Source organism: Penicillium robsamsonii (assembly GCF_028829455.1).
Source record: "Penicillium robsamsonii strain IBT 29466 chromosome Unknown utg000005l_segment0_segment0, whole genome shotgun sequence".
Lineage (NCBI taxonomy): Eukaryota > Fungi > Ascomycota > Eurotiomycetes > Eurotiales > Aspergillaceae > Penicillium > Penicillium robsamsonii.
The window spans coordinates 2,159,576-2,175,277 of NW_026643223.1; the positions used below are offsets into that span (position 1 = coordinate 2,159,576).

General features: G+C 48.4%; 5 protein-coding genes across 5 annotated transcripts; 4 read left to right on the forward strand and 1 right to left on the reverse strand.

The window, feature by feature from the left end:
* Positions 1 to 5,523: 5,523 nt before the first annotated feature.
* N7447_008858 (aspartate/glutamate racemase family protein) lies at positions 5,524 to 6,225 on the forward strand (the record flags this gene model as incomplete). The annotated part of the gene is made up of 1 exon (XM_057233120.1): positions 5,524 to 6,225. The coding sequence occupies one exon, from the start codon at positions 5,524 to 5,526 to the stop codon at positions 6,223 to 6,225; it is 702 nt and encodes a 233-aa protein (XP_057082662.1).
* Positions 6,226 to 6,944: 719 nt separating this feature from the next.
* N7447_008859 (uncharacterized protein) lies at positions 6,945 to 8,046 on the forward strand (the record flags this gene model as incomplete). Its single annotated transcript, XM_057233121.1, has 2 exons — positions 6,945 to 7,212; positions 7,283 to 8,046. 2 exons carry the CDS (start codon positions 6,945 to 6,947, stop codon positions 8,044 to 8,046), a joined length of 1,032 nt encoding a protein of 343 aa, XP_057082663.1.
* A 602-nt stretch (positions 8,047 to 8,648) lies between these two features.
* Positions 8,649 to 9,635, forward strand: N7447_008860 (HpcH/HpaI aldolase family protein; the record flags this gene model as incomplete). The annotated part of the gene is made up of 3 exons (XM_057233122.1): positions 8,649 to 8,816; positions 8,873 to 9,248; positions 9,313 to 9,635. 3 exons carry the CDS (start codon positions 8,649 to 8,651, stop codon positions 9,633 to 9,635), a joined length of 867 nt encoding a protein of 288 aa, XP_057082664.1.
* A 2,134-nt stretch (positions 9,636 to 11,769) lies between these two features.
* N7447_008861 (uncharacterized protein) lies at positions 11,770 to 12,713 on the reverse strand (the record flags this gene model as incomplete). Its single annotated transcript, XM_057233123.1, has 3 exons — positions 11,770 to 12,073; positions 12,121 to 12,413; positions 12,471 to 12,713. The coding sequence occupies 3 exons, from the start codon at positions 12,711 to 12,713 to the stop codon at positions 11,770 to 11,772; spliced, it is 840 nt and encodes a 279-aa protein (XP_057082665.1).
* A 568-nt stretch (positions 12,714 to 13,281) lies between these two features.
* On the forward strand, positions 13,282 to 13,854 carry N7447_008862 (sulfotransferase family protein; the record flags this gene model as incomplete). Its single annotated transcript, XM_057233124.1, has 1 exon — positions 13,282 to 13,854. One exon carries the CDS (start codon positions 13,282 to 13,284, stop codon positions 13,852 to 13,854), a length of 573 nt encoding a protein of 190 aa, XP_057082666.1.
* Between the last annotated feature and the right edge of the window lie 1,848 nt (positions 13,855 to 15,702).

Here is a 15,702-nt window from a genome sequence, read left to right on the forward strand (position 1 = left end):
ATTCAAGTATATTTAATGATTCTTCGCTAGAAACGCATCTCATCCATGGATATTCCCTGTAGGGCAAGCCATCGGTCTTGAAATTGAAGTGGATATGTGAAAGTGACCGCGTGGCTCTCAGTATCCCTTGCTTGAGATATGGACAAATGACACATGTTTAGAGCTTTGCTACGTCAGACGGCCGTATTTTGGACCCCTGGGCAAGTTGCCCTTGTTGGGTCCGTATGAGTCATATTTGAACAAAGCAAAAATTCTGCGTTGAGATTCCCTAGCCGAAAGGTTTCCTCTTCGTATTATGTCCATTCTAAAAGTCCACATGAGGGAGGGGCGAATTCCCCTCCCCTTGTATTGGTAAATTCCATAATGAGCATTGCGAGCCTTGCGGCATACATAATTTCAATAATCACTGCACAGATCATCTCCCTCCCCGTATTACTGAGAATTTTCAATTTCAGCCCTTACAGCGCAGTCCAGGATAAGACCTCACAGAAAAATAAAAACATTAATTTTTTCGTCCTTCACACCTGGTGACATTCTACCCCTTACCCCATCAAGCAAATTTCGACCCGGTAATATGGTAGGCACAAGTAGGGAAAAGGTGTAGCTACGTATCGTATCCTGCATATCGTTCGCGAAGTTGATTTGATTAAAAGTATTTGTTCTCAGCCTGGTGGATTTCATTGAACACGCTAATTAGGTTAATTGCCAGGACGAGGAATTGATGTACTGGCCAGTACCGAACATTTTCAATAAAACCTGATCGCCACGTCGCGTTTCGGGAAATCCATTAGCACGTAGACGACTGTCTCCTGCGCCCGGCACTCGCATAGATGTGTACATCGCGATCAGTGCGAAGCTTTAGTTTGGCTTTGGTTCCGTGGGGCAAGGGACTAACACCTTCGGATCGGCTCGAGCCGAGCCTAAATAAAAGGATAACACATAGCCTTTTCCCTGATCTCGTAATTAATCGTTAATGTTGGCAACAGGCTCATCCTGAGGATAAAATGGCGGGCTTAAGATATATCATGGATGAGCTGTAGTATGTTGGTCACTGTGATCGGATGGGCCAGAAAATAGTCAAGCTTGTTGTGATATGAGGAAGGCTGGTGCAGATCAGGAACCAAGCCGCACCGTCGGAATTAGCTCCGAAGTGTCTATACAGACGACCAAGTTGATTGGAAATCAACTTGGCTCATTGTTATATATATAGGCACATGTATCACTCTGAAATAACAAGTCAATTCATACCTCTGAACAACAACATTTGGCATAGGCGGATGATACATCTTGGCACTTAGGGGGTGGAAAGAACCGCGAAAATCTCGTCCGGAATAGACATCTAGGGTTTATCTGTATCAAAGAAATCCTGCGAGCCTTGCGCCAGAGGCAAGGCAGTCCGCAAACCCCGACGCGCCCTAGTGCTCAACCGCTCAAATAAAACGGGAGAGCTCGTCTATATAGACATCGGCGGCGGCGGGAAGATCAAGCCGGCTTTACAGGCTAAGGCAAGATACTGGCTGCTAATGATCGATGATTATGATGGCTAGGCGGACGTACGTTTCTTACGTACAAAGGATGAGGCCAAAGCTGCTATCAAGGACTTGCTTGCTTAGTACGAGAGAGAGCAACAAGCCCGAATCAAGGACTTCGTTAGCATTGATTCCACCCAAGAAATCGAGTCTATACAGACCGATAATGGCGGCGAATTCATTCAGCAAGCCTTGCAGATCTGGGCTAAAGATCGCGGTATCTCTTGGCAATTTATCGTGCCGTACGCCTATGAATAGAATGGCAAGGTTGAAAGGCTGATGCACATCGTCGGCGAGAGAATGAGGTCTGTCCTAGCAGATTCTAGGCTTCCATCATTTCTCTGGGCTGAGATCATGCAATCTATCCTATACGTACGCAATAGATCTGTCTATAACGGCAGGCGTCTCACGGGTTCAGCTCCTATCACTCCGTACGAGTTGCGCTACGGCCGTAAGCCAGATCTCTCACATCTACGAATTCTTGGATCCCGAGTATTCAGAATTTTCGGCAAGGAACAGATCGCCAAGACCCTGCTGGCCGACATCTCGCTAAGCGCATTGAGATAGGCTATCTCATTGGCTATGGCGACGACACTAGAGCCATGTATAAAGTCTATAGGCCTTACGGCAAGCGCTCTGACGGGTCCCGCCTATCTGGTGGCACCTTCCACTTCGTCAGGGACGCCATTTTCACCGAGGGCGATAACTAGACGTTGTACAACAACCTAGATCACCCTATCTCTCATGACATACTTCATCATTAAGAAGCGAAATTTGAGAATATTGGCCATGAAGGAGAGACCGATCAGATAGTCCTGAAGCCTGAATCAGACCTAGGAGATTCAGACCTATCGGACAGCGATTATGAAACCTAGAATGACGAGGTTTTACCTAAGGTGCGGTCATTTCTTGCTGCTAACCTTGCTAAGCCGATAGATAGTGAGAACCACTACTTTTCTTCCTCACTCTCTTCAATAACAAACAGCTCACTGCTAACCTGCCTTCCTCCGAATCTTCGACCTCTGAATCCCTATACGCGAGTTCCACGTCTATCCCGAGGCCGTCTACAACCTCACGCAGCGGCCGGAACGAGATACAGGCCTGGGAGAATACTACAACGGTTCATCTAGCTGTGAAGGATGGTCCTCACGCTCTTCCACCCTTACCGGATAACATCTTAGACGTCCCATTGAAGTGGCTAGAGTCTCCATCCTCGCTGTCTCAGGCGAAACTCTCACCTTTCTGGCCATGGTGGCTGCGCGCAATAGAAGCTGAGATCTCTCAATTTGAGGCCCTTGGTGTATGGAAACCAGCAGACCCTCCACGTGGCTTCAAACCCTTGTATGGACGCTAGGTCTACAAGCTCAAAACCGATGCCTCTAGGAGGCTAGCTAAGTTCAAAGCGCGCTGGGTTGCCCGAGGCGATCAGCAGGTTGAGGGTATGGACTTCGAAGAAGTCTATGCTAGCACCGGACGTTATGAAACGCTCCGAGTTTTACTGGCTATAATAGCCACATTGGACCTAAAAACCACCCACATGGACGTGAATCTTGCCTATCTAAATGCAGTACTAGAAGAAGAGACGTACATGCATTACCCTGAGGGCTTCGAGGATCGCGGTAAATTCTGCAGGCTATACAAGAGTCTGTACGGCCTCAGACAGTCCGCGGCCAATTGGTATAAGACATTGTCAGAGTTCTTGCTATCGCGAGGTTTTCGTAGCACTAAATCTGATCCATGTCTATACGTCAGCCACCATCAGGGGGGTGGATCATCTATATATTCGTTTATGTAGATAACCTTCTAATAGCGGCTTCTTCTATAAAGCTGCTATATGAGACCAAAGATGCCATTTCATCTCAATGGTCTACGTCCGACCTAGGCGAGGCATCTCACTGCCTCGGCCTACGCATTCTCAGAGATCGGAAGAAGAAGCTGTTAAGCATTGATCAACAGGCCAATATTGAGGCCTTCACTAATCATTCCACCAAGACTTCTTCTCCGAGTCCTCTGATCCCTATTACCCCTCGTCTTTCTCTCAGGAAGTCTAATCCAGACATTCCAGACGCCCAAACAGCTTAGGAGTATAGGAAGGTGATCGGTAAGCTAAATTATGCTAGCAATAACTCACGACCCGACCCGACCTCACCTTCTCCTTCTCGACGCTCGCCGTGTTCAAGCAAAGCTTCTCAGGCCGCCGCTCAGACCGTCCGATATGCTAGACGCACTAGCAACTACGGCATCACCTACGGTTCGCCTAAGACCGATAGGAATACTAGTTCTGAGGACGGACTAGGTTTGTGGGGGTGCGTGGACGCTAGCTTTGCATCCGATCCTGACACCATGAAGTCTCGTACTGGCTAGGTCTTCTTCCTATCCGGCGGACCGATTTCGTGGGCTTCTAGACGTCAATCTAGCGTCACGAAGTCAACCGCGGAAGCTGAGTACTATACCCTTTTAGAGCTGGCAACCAAGCCATCTGGCTACGTCGCTTGCTATATGATCTAGGCATAAGTACAGAGCATGAGGCAGTCCATATTCACTGCGACAGTTAGTCAGCTATCTCAATAACGACGTCTTCCAAGACTCATTCGAGATCCAAACATATTGACGTATATTGGCACTGGATACGTGAGGCCATAGAAGAAAACAGAATCCGTCTATCCCACGTCCTAGGCGTACGCAATATAGCCGACGGCCTCACCAAACCGCTACCTCGGCCCACATTCGAAGCATTCAGAGACCTCATTTCGCTGTCCCGATCATAGGCAAACCAGCCTAATGCGTCGAAATGCCTACAATCTTATGTATAAAAATACGGCATTCTGGCTCATCCAATGAGGATTGAGCATTTTGGAAGCTATCGAAGCATTCCGTCCACTCCTTTCATTTCACCTTTTTCATCCACCCACTTTCTGCCACTTATGGACCTCGGCGCATTCAGGGAGTGTGTTGAGATATTGGCTCAGTGAGCCTGAGGCCTCAACATCTCTGAATTCATGCGCAACGACCATATAGGGCATATTAGATGTTTTGTACCATGGAACTCTTGCAGGTCCGTCGCACTCTCGCTTATTGTATTTTTACTACTACAAATAGCTGTGGAAGTACCTCTTCAGGGAGTCAGAATTAAAACACCTCATTTTAATGACAAAACTTCTTGCCAAGAGAACCTCCATAGTCAGATATTCCAACACAATATCATTATATCGAATATTACGTTGCTGTGAGCCAGAAATATATATTGAAGTGGGAAGAGCGCGCTGGCGGTCTGACATCGCAGACAAGACGTTGGGGGTGTTCAGTGCCCGACGAGGGTCATCGGTAGGAAGCAGGGCCCAAGAATAGCTAAGTGATGAAGAAAGTCCGTATTGTGAGAGTTGTAAGATGCATGAATTGCTATGCTATGGAACTGCGGACTAAAACTACCATTCTTGACGATGTGGCGCAGGTGGGAAAGTGGCGCTGTTTCCCCATTACAATATATCTTAACCACTAAGTCCAAGAAATTCTCCAAAGTCCCTTAAATAGACTAAATATCATATGAAAAGCATTAGGCTATAATGCGAAGTACTTACACACACCGTCGTTGAGATATCAAGCTGTGATTTATCCCATTTAGTATGGCGTTTTGAGCTGGGCTGCTCGCTTGGGTGGGCCGGTCGCATGTGAAATACGTTAATAAGGTGTGGAATTAGGTAAGGGATATCGAAACTTTGGAGGTATCCATGTACATTATTGTACCACCAAATTTCCGTCACTCTTCCCTACTTCTGCTCACAGATAGTAGGCAATGGCACAGACCGCACAAAGAAACGTGACCATCTGGGTGTATTGTATGTATTATCAATATATTATAATACTTCGTGGGCCATGGAACTGTTTTTACAATTGGCGGCTTCGTCGATTCAACAAGATTACACGCAAACGGTTCAAGTTCACCTAGGTCTTCCGAGCTTAATATTCTGCTTCCCATTATCCCGATACCGAACCCATGAAAACCATTGGAATTGTTGGTGGAATTGGGTGGCCGAGTACGGTTACTTACTACCGTGTTATCAACGAGCTGACCTCCAAGCATATGGGAGGGCCTGGTACGCACTGTGCTGAACTGGTTCTCGTTCAAACAGATTTTCATCTGTTGGAGCGGTTGGTGCAAGATGGACGATGGGAGGAAGTTGCAAATTCCTTGGTCGCCCTAGTCAAGAGGCTACAGTCCGCTGGGGCCGACTTCTTCATCATACCCTGCAATACGTTCCACCTCGTTGCACCCCAGATAGAAAGCAAGGTTGACCTGCCCATGGTCCACATAGTGGATGCGACTGCAAGGAAGATTACCCAAGAGGGGTACAAAACTGTTGGTTTGATCGGGAGCCGATACACCATGACTCGAGACTACTTTATTGGCCCCTTAGTCTCACAGTACGGCCTCACAGTACTGGTGCCGGATGAGGACCAATGCAACGAAATCTCTCAAGTCCTTCGAAGTCAGCTCTTGCAGGGCATTTTCCTTTCCGACACGAGAAGTCTCTTTATGGATGCAATAACCGGCCTTGCTGGCCGCGGCGCACAGGCCGTCATCCTCGGATGTACCGAGATTGGTCTTCTCGTTCAAGATGAGCATAGTTCGGTTCCACTTATTGATACCGCTATCGCACATGCCGAAGCCACCGTTGAGATGGCTCTGGGGGGTTGACAGACGACAATACCTTGTGACTGATAACGGTGGATCGTAGCCTCTTCAGCTGCTCTGCAAGGATTGAAATATGGATTTTGGTGATTCTACATGGGATTCTTGTTCGAATAAATTACTGCTTTTTTACATGGAGCTACTGTAACGTACGTTTCTCTCCGTTTGAGGGATGCGGCCAAGATCCTCCCAGATAGGAATCTAGGAACAGTGCAAGGCAAAGCGCACCTTACCGTTAGAGAAGCGAACATAAGAGTGTGCTAAAAAGCCGCAGATCTTAGCCAACGAAGATGTGTCGGTACAAATCACAACGCGGCGATACCCTACGTTAAGGCGACTGGTACATGCGCAATCTGTAGTAAGGTTTCCCTGTAATTTATCCGTGCAGACCCTCAGCTACCCATATATAAGCCAAATCACCTCTCAGATTCATCCCTGCAAATCCATCTTTTACTAAGTTCCGTATAACACCTTGAACAAATGGGTCAGGCCAATATCAGCCAGCCAGCCGCAAAAACAGAGACCCCGGTGGACACGGTCCAACACCTCGACCAATTTCGAAAGAAATATCCTAGCATTAACTTTGTTCGGTTCCAATGGATGGACTACTCGGGGGTCCTGCGGGCACGTGTCCTAGTAATGGATGCATGCCGGAGAATAGTGGTGACGAAGGGACTTTTACATGCCCCCCTATCTTGCTTCGTTGCTCAATCAACAACCAGGTAATGCCCAGTACCGGCCAAGGTAACGTGCAATGGCTGGCTCCAGACTGGTCTTCATTACGACCAACCGCGGACCCCAGGGCGGCAATGGTGATGTGTGAAGTGGTTGGGGATGCTGCACCGGCTGACTCTCCACCATCAGGAGATTGCTGTCCACGGCGGGCTTTGGTGGATGTCGTGCAACACGCGCAAGAGGCCTGGGGTATAGACTTCCTGGTGGGATTTGAGGTGGAGTTTCATGTTATGAAAGCCTCATCCGAAGGGGGGTTTGGTCCCTCACAGCCGGGGCTTGGGGCGGTTTGCGGTGTCCGGCCTGCGCGACTCGTGCTATCGGCTTGTAGAGCAAGCCGTAGAGCAGCTGCTTGCTCTGGGGGTATGCGTTGACGGAATGCATACAGAAGGCACCCGCGGCCAATATGAGATCGCATTGGGGCCCCTGCCGCCGCTGCAGGCAGTCGACCAGCTGACGCTAGTTCACGATTCCCTCAAGGAAACCTTCTCTAGACAGGGATACGTGGTTACCATGTCACCAAAGCCGGTAGTCTCCAACCCACAGGCCACCGGACAACATATGCACGTCTCCTTGCATCCTGCCGACAGTGCTCGGGAGGCGGCTTTCCTGGCTGGAATCCTCAAGCGGTTGCCACTGTTGTGCGCGTTCAGCCTTCCTCATATCATCTCGTATGAGCGGATGGCGCCGTTCATGGCCGGTGATACAGTTGGATGGGGAACAGAATGTCGGACGGCACCTATCCGGAAGATCCGGCCCTGTCATTGGGAGATTAGATGCATTGATGCTACGGCCAATATGTATCTGACCCTCGCAGCTATGCTCGGCGCGGGACTGCTCGGACTAGCCAGTGAAGAGCCCCTTCGCTGGCCAGACCTGGGCGATAAGACCATTCAGTCCCGGCCAGAATCAAAGAAGCTCCCAACATGCCTCGAGGAGTCCCTCGCCGAACTATCCGGGCACTCAGAGAACCTTGATATGATGATCGGTCGTCTCATTATACAACAGTACGTCGACTTTAAGCGGTACGAGATGGTTCAGCTTCGGGGCATGGACCCAACAGAACTGAGGGAATTGTTTATCGAATTGTTCTGATTCATCCCTTAACCATTGGACTCATGCAGTCCTTGAACAAATGATACACCGTCGACGTGATTGGCTGTCGATGAAACATGCATGGCGCTACTTCTTACTCATCCGTATTCTAAAGCGTAAAAACGCAGTTTGGGTCGCGTCATACGTGGATGTGTCACTGGTCTTTTTTTTTCTGCATCCTTTCTTCCTGCAGCTCATGCAGATAGAGCCCGAATCAACCAATGCAGGCTTCTCGTACTATGTATATAAGGAATCCGTTTGCCAACCAGTAGGTTAAGGCGCCTGTGTACGGAAAATAAAAATACGGTGAGAAAACCTTATGCGTCAGGGTCCTGCAAAGCCTTGTTGAAAATATCATGCCGTGTATCTGCAGAGTATCGTCCCAGTCAAGGATCACAAAAAAGAGCGATTTAATAAGTGCTGGCCATAATGGATCATCATCCAAGGATTGGAGAGGTCTCGGCCCATGATCCCGCTGCTTTGCCTGGAACGCTCTCACCGCAATTTGAGCTCCGAACACAGGCCAGGAAAAGTCTTAAGTCGTAAAATCATGCTCTGTGTGTCAACGTGCCACCCAAGCTTCAACTACCTACAGTGACACAATGGTCAATGTTCAGGACTACAATGCTCCAAATCTCGGGCTGCCAACGAATTTCCGTGCCATTCTACGCACCGACGATTTGCTTTGGGGAACATGGTGCCATATCGCTTACGAAGAAGTCGCCCGCGTTCTGGCCCTGCTACCTCACGAGTTCTGCTTTATCGACGGTGTGAGTTGTACCTCTCGTGAGCATGTGAATTTCACCGGCCAACGCGGATTATTCAGGAACACACGCCGATGGGACCGAAGGAACTGACTGCCGTGACGCGGGCCATAAACTTCTACTCAGGGGGTTCCATGATCCCCTTCGTGCGCGGTACAACCCCCGATATGGTGAACCACGCCCTGAATGCCGGTGCAGGGGCCATCGTCATGCCTCACATCCGTACCAAAGCGGAGGCTGAAGTGCTGGTCCGTCTCGTCCGCTTTCCCCCTCATGGCGACAGAAGTGTGCCCCCAAATGCCTTGCTGGGCCGTCAAAACAATTTGCCAGATGGCCTCAGGGCCATGGACATCTGGGACGATCATGTCGCGGTGTTTGCGCAGGTAGAGGACGTACAGGGAGTAGAAAACATTGAGGAAATCGCGCGGGTTCCCGGTCGTACGTATTTAGTTGTCTTCCCATACTCGTGTTACTCTGGTGTCCTAACTACCAGTACCATTAGTCGACGGGATCATGGTCGGCGGATGGGACTTACAGTCCTCAATGAAGCTAAGCCCCAGTCGTGCTGGAAATCACCATCCAGAGTTCTTGGCCGCTATTGAGAAGATACAGCGTGCGGCGGACGCAAATAGCCTCGCGGTCATGGGGGCTGCGACGCCGGATACCTTAGCAGATCGCATTAGGCTCGGCTGGAAGCTCATTATAACCAGTCCTGATGCGGAGGGGATCCTTAACTGGGGGATGCTACGGCTGGAGGAGTGCAAGAAACTCGCGGGGGAAGTGCCTCGCCCGGGGAAACATGCGGCGCAGCAAGATCAGGGCTGAAGATAATTTGGACTGAAAATTATATACGAGATTGATTTCCTGAATTGAATTGGCGCTCGTCCCAAGAAAAAGCAATATCGGACGCGTAGGAGACTTCCTCATCGTATGTGCCACTTGAGAAGCACCTCGAATGATTAGCGTTCAGTGCGAGACTTATACCAACTGCATATTAGCTTCAACACGTGCAATAGCCAAGTTAGGAAGAGGACGGTGAAAGTATCCTTCAGTCATAGAGCTAGCCCCACAATAGTACAGTCTCACAGCAAAAGTTTTAACAACACCCTGGCCCCACATAGATACCGCCTTCCTATTTAACCTACACCGCCATACGATAGTGACGCGGTATACAATATAGGCTCCATATAGCGCGTATATCTCGCGTTTCCCCCCTAATTTATCACTTTCCTTCTTCGTATATGCTTCTTACTCTCTTCTCTCTCACTATGCCTGCTCGCTCAGAACTTACTCCAGCCATTCGTGAAAGGATCTGTGAGCTACACTCTGCGGTTCATTGGGGTATAGGCGGATACACCAGAGATATCCGTGGATTTCTATCTCAACAATTCGCTATACGATCAAGAAAGAACATGAAAGACGTGATGGCGTTTCGAAACCGCGTTCTGGTCGACCTAAAAAGCTGAATACTACTGATAAAGTACGTCTTCTTGGTGTCATTTCGGAGAATCCGCGGGTTACCCACGAAGATCTGCTTGCTGAGGTCTCTCATAAAGTCAAAATCGACTCGATAAGACGCCTCTTGAATGCTGAGAACCTCCGAAAATGGAGGTGTAGCTGGCGTCCCTACCTTACGGAGGAACACGCGCTAAAACGTCTCCGCTGGGCTGTCCGATATCATCACTTCATAAAGGAGGATTGGGCCCGGGTTTTTTGGTCTGATGAATGTACGGTTAAACGTGGGATTGGTATCCGTCGAGAATGGACATTTATTCGCCCGAAAGACCAGCCGAAAGAAGGACAATGTTAAGGATTACCACACCGAGGGAAGCAAGTAAAGCAGATGTTTTGGGCTGCTTTTTCAGGGGCTACACGTCGAATAGGGCTTATCCCGCTGTTTAGGGACCCTAAAGCTGAGCGTACGGGTATTACGGGCCTTATTATTAAAGAGTTATACCGGCGGATCCTACCTACCTTGGTGTCGAATGAAGGGGCTATTTTTCAGCACGATAATGCACCTACACATACTGCGCGCGTTGTTCGGGATGCTTTACGTGAGATGAACATTGAAGTTATGGAATGGCCACCACACTCGCCTGATTTGAACCCAATTAAAAACCTCTGGGCGTTATTAAAAGCTAAGATATACGAGCTTCGACCTGACCTCATCCATATGGGTAATAATGATACGACAAAGGAGCTGATCACATAAACTTAGTAAGTAATTATCGGGAGTAATGCAACGTACCATGTATGTTTCAACTTATATTATTTTACAGCACCTGAGTGATCTGCGAAGTATTGAAATTCCAATTATCTTGAGTAATCTACTATCCTTATAACTTCCCAAGGGTGGTATATTAGCATAGGATAGCCTTCTAATGAAAATGCTGCCCAGATCAAACCTTCTAGTACTTATGGCGAAACCCACCTTTAACTTCAGTCACATGTTTAGAATAAAATTGCAACTTCTATAGTTGGTCTGTGGACAAAATTGATGAAAAATGCTTGGGACCGATCTACGAGTTCGACATGGTCATGAAACCCTGGTACAATTCACAAACTACAACATGCTATATCCCCTGACCAAACCGCGCCTGTGATCGATCGCCTAAATGCAGAGAGAATGTCTACGCAGGAGCTTCATCAGTCGACCAGGGGATATCCCGCCTTCTTAGCCATTCTGTATATCTAGTTCTCCAACTGTATCCGCCGCTAAAGCACGCAGTACGCAAGCAAAGATCCCCAGGGTGGCCCATCGCGAGGGTTTTGAAGCCGGGAATCTGTAGGTATCTTGATCGTTAGCACTGGAAGATTGCTGGGCACCGGAAGCGGTGTGGGTATCCTACCGGGACTCTGGACTACATGTCTCCTAAAATTCGACTGAGCTCCACACAAAACTCAAATACTGCGTCAGCTGGAAGGCAGTGACTGCACTTCCGCCCTGTACAGACATATCTTAATGTGGGGCTAGCGGAAGGGTCCTCATCCCTTGCATCATTCCCTGCCACTCAGATGATGCTTCAGCAATTCCAACATAGCGATTAAGTCGAGCTGTCAGAGGGATTCCACAATTTGCATCCTTGATGCGAAGAAGGAAAGGAACCACATGAGCATCCAATATGCATGGCCCACTTTTCCCCCAGATCCACGGGCCTTCCTCATCCATCTGCTCTGTTAATTTGGTAAGGAATTTGCTCGCTTTATCCGTCTCACGGGCTGCCTGCAATGGATCAAAACTCTGGCCTTTTTCCGACTTGTAACTGCGTTGGTCAACCAAATATTCATATCGCTGGTGTCTCAGACGTACACCTGGTATTTATGTAGTAATGCTTTCCGGTAAGCGGGGGATAAATCCGGGCTATCTAGCCTTTTCCTCATAGTATCCAATGTACGTCTTGTAATCCGGAAGCCCATTGCAGTACGAGCAAAAGTCAGGGCAAAATAGTCCAAGGTATGTAATTCTCGGAGCAGCCAGACCGTCTGGTCCACATGAGCTGGGGGCGCACGGAGAACACCATATCGCTCTGTCAGGAATAAGCCCATGTCAAGCGACTCGGTCAGAGGTTGTTCTAAACCACTATCGCTTGCTAGGACTGGCACCTGTGGTGAAAAACATCAGCTTCATTTTCTGTGGGGGCTTCTGGCGGAAACCCGGACCTGGCCCTTTGGATTAACCGTGAGGAGAAAGCTCTCGCTCAATTGTTCATGATCCACAACCAGATCAATGTCATGTTGCTTTATTATGGGACTTTCTGCGGCAGGCAACAGGGCTTGAAGGCAGGCAAATGTGAAGCGGATCATCAAGCATGGCAAGGAATAGTTAGCAACCCAGAGGTCATATCGATCAGCCTTGAGCTGTGCCGCGTTTGTGCAATTGGATGGAGACATTGCGATGTCCATTCAGAGATTGAGAGTGACGCTGATTCCAGTACCACTGAGACAACAAGGAAGCAAACACAATCAATAGATCTCAAAACGTCGGTTTCGGGACTGGGTTCCACAATTTGCGCCGGAGGAGTGAGTACCTGGGCTAAGCGTACGTGTGCAACCATCTCTGTTCCGGGTAGCGATCGACGACTCTGACACCAAGGGAAGACCAATCTAGATGCGATGTCTTAGCTCTCGAAGAAGAATTTCAATTCACCAAGCACCTATGCTAAGTCATTAAGACAAAACTGGCGGTGTGCAGTGCCGCGATCATATCCTTGTAAGCAGCTTATAATAACCGCTCATTGATCCTACCTCGTAGTAGACTTCCTCATCTTCCCTGGACCGGCTGACCGAGAAAGAGCATCATTGATTGCGAAAAATGGCGCCCCTCAAAGTGATCGGTGCTGGCTATGGTAGAACCGGCACAACAAGTCTTGCTAAAGCCTTGGAATTACTGGGGTAATTAAGGCCCTATGGTCTGGTCCCCGGCCGCCCAGAGAAGTGTGAACTAAAACTCGCCAGATTCTCATGTCACAACATGCACAAAGTGATAAGCGACGCTAATCAAGTGCCTGAGGTATTTACGGAGGCATTTCACGGTCGGGCGCAGCCAGATTGGGATGAAGTATTTAAACATTACGATGCAACCGTCGCATGGCCAGCAGCTGCATTCTGGGAGGAGCTTTTGCACAAATACCCCAGTGCTAAGGTAATCCTGACCGTTCGCGATCCAGGGAAATGGTATGCATCGGTGCAGAAGACGATCCTCGAGTGGCCGCTCAGCGAAGATGTGATCTTGCCTGATCATATGAGACGGGCACGACAAATGGCGCGAGCGATCATCGGCAATGGTGTCTTGAAGAATTTTGTGGACAAAGACGCGACCATCACCCAGTACAACAAGCACATAGCATATGTCAAAACCCAAGTACCCGTCGCCAATCTTCTCATCTTAGACGCAGAGGACGGTTGGGCTCCCCTGTGTCGCTTTCTTGGCGTCAATCCGCCGGACGACGTTCCCTATCCTCACACGAACCGCGGCGATGACTTCAAAAATACGCTGCTCGCAGCCAAAGAATATGTCGAGTCCGAGCGGTTTGTGAAGCGGTGAGTCCAAACGCGTGGACCCTTGCAGGATACTGGCGTCTGACGCATAGATACACGGGAGAATTGTGGATATGGGGGCGCAGTCCTTGCATATTGGGCTAGCTAGAGAATGCGAAATCCGATGTTGCAAGGGTATGGTAATAAATTTTCTCGCAGGGTGCTCTTTTGATGAATATCGCACATACTTTATTTCTCATCGGCGGCTATTAGGTCACGTGAGCAAGACTTATGTAGGAGTAGACCTCGCCAAACGCGGGTTTGGGTTGGGTTTTCAATTTCCTTACCCGCCCATGGGCAACCCACCGCGGGTTTTGGCCTTGATGAACCCGCCCATGGGTTCTTGGCGGGTACCCGCGGGTTGCCCAAAATACCCAAAAACATGCATAAATCGTGGATAAACTTGATTAGTCATCTGGTGTATTTTTGGTCCTTTATTTCTGTCACGTTTTTGAGTGGATATTACACTGAAACAATGAACGCCATCGACCTGGAAATATATATTCTCTTCATGTAGATCACTGCCCCCATCGCCCTGCTTTACACATCTGAAGGGATTATAGGCCACATTAATGATTTTATGTAAATTCATTAATTGAGAATCTTTCGAGTGAGCTTAAAAATATTATCTCTAGTTCGATCATTTAAAATCAGTGATTTGGACCTTCTCAGTGTCCTCCTAAAGTCGTATTCATCTCCGGGCGGGTTGGGTTGGGTTGGGTTGGGTTTTGGGTACCCGCGGGTTTTACGCGACTCAGGAATAGATAGATCTAAACGCACGACGCGACTGGAATAAAATCCACAATTAAGTACTTAAGATGAAAAAAATCCCCATCTTCTAATACCAGTGGCCTTTTACTTTAGTATGGCGTCTTCTTCCTTATTATCGCGATTAATACATCGGCCTTTCAGTCCACTGCTCTCCATTAAGCCGTCATCTGACGGCTTTTTGGATTCTGACATATAATCCTCCGTAAGAAAATGGTCCCTTCCACTAGCCTCTGAGTGTTGCGGCGCTACCTATATGTATACTAAGATGGACCGCAGCCTTTGATAGGACCCCGTAAAACCTACGACATAACTACTCGAAGACCTCTAGCGACACTCCGACGTGTGGGACCTTAGCACAGAAAGAAATGGATTACGTACTAGTCGCATCTAGAGACAGAGTTTCTTGAATGGTGGAAGGAAACAGAGTACGGCTAAAAGCTGAACGGAGAAGGCTAATCCTAGATTAAATGGTCCACTGGATCGCGTCACGCTGATGTGTGGAAACACTTTGACCAGGTGACTGATATTGATTCTGGGCGTCCTCGAGTCATCTGCCAGGCTTATCTCACTGTGCTTGATTATCCACAGTATAAAGGGAATGGGATAAGCGCTATGAGTAGATATAAAAAGTCTAATACTTATCGTAAAGGGAAGAAAAAGGGATTTAATCAGTCATTGATTTCGGATTCTTTACAGAACCATTTCACGAGAGACTCACCTAGTGTCCACAGAGTGATAACATTTCAAATCGAGGAGCAGATATTGAAGATAATTACGTGTCTTCGTTTACCTTTCCAGACGGTGGAGAACCCGGTGTTTTAGAGGCTACTCAGCCTTTTATATTCTGGTCCCGGAGAATTGGAACTCCCGTCAGCGAAGACCCTGCGGAGACGGCTCCGGGATACAGTTAATTGCCAGCAAGAGTTATAGTTATAAGATCTGCCTGAAGATGCTAAGGTTTCCCTCGCTTTAGATTATTGGACTAGTCCATTTTAGCAGGCATTCATGGTAATCACGGTTTATTTCATCGATAAAGATTAGAACTATAGGGAAATGCTCCTCGGCTTTAAGCCGTTACACGGTC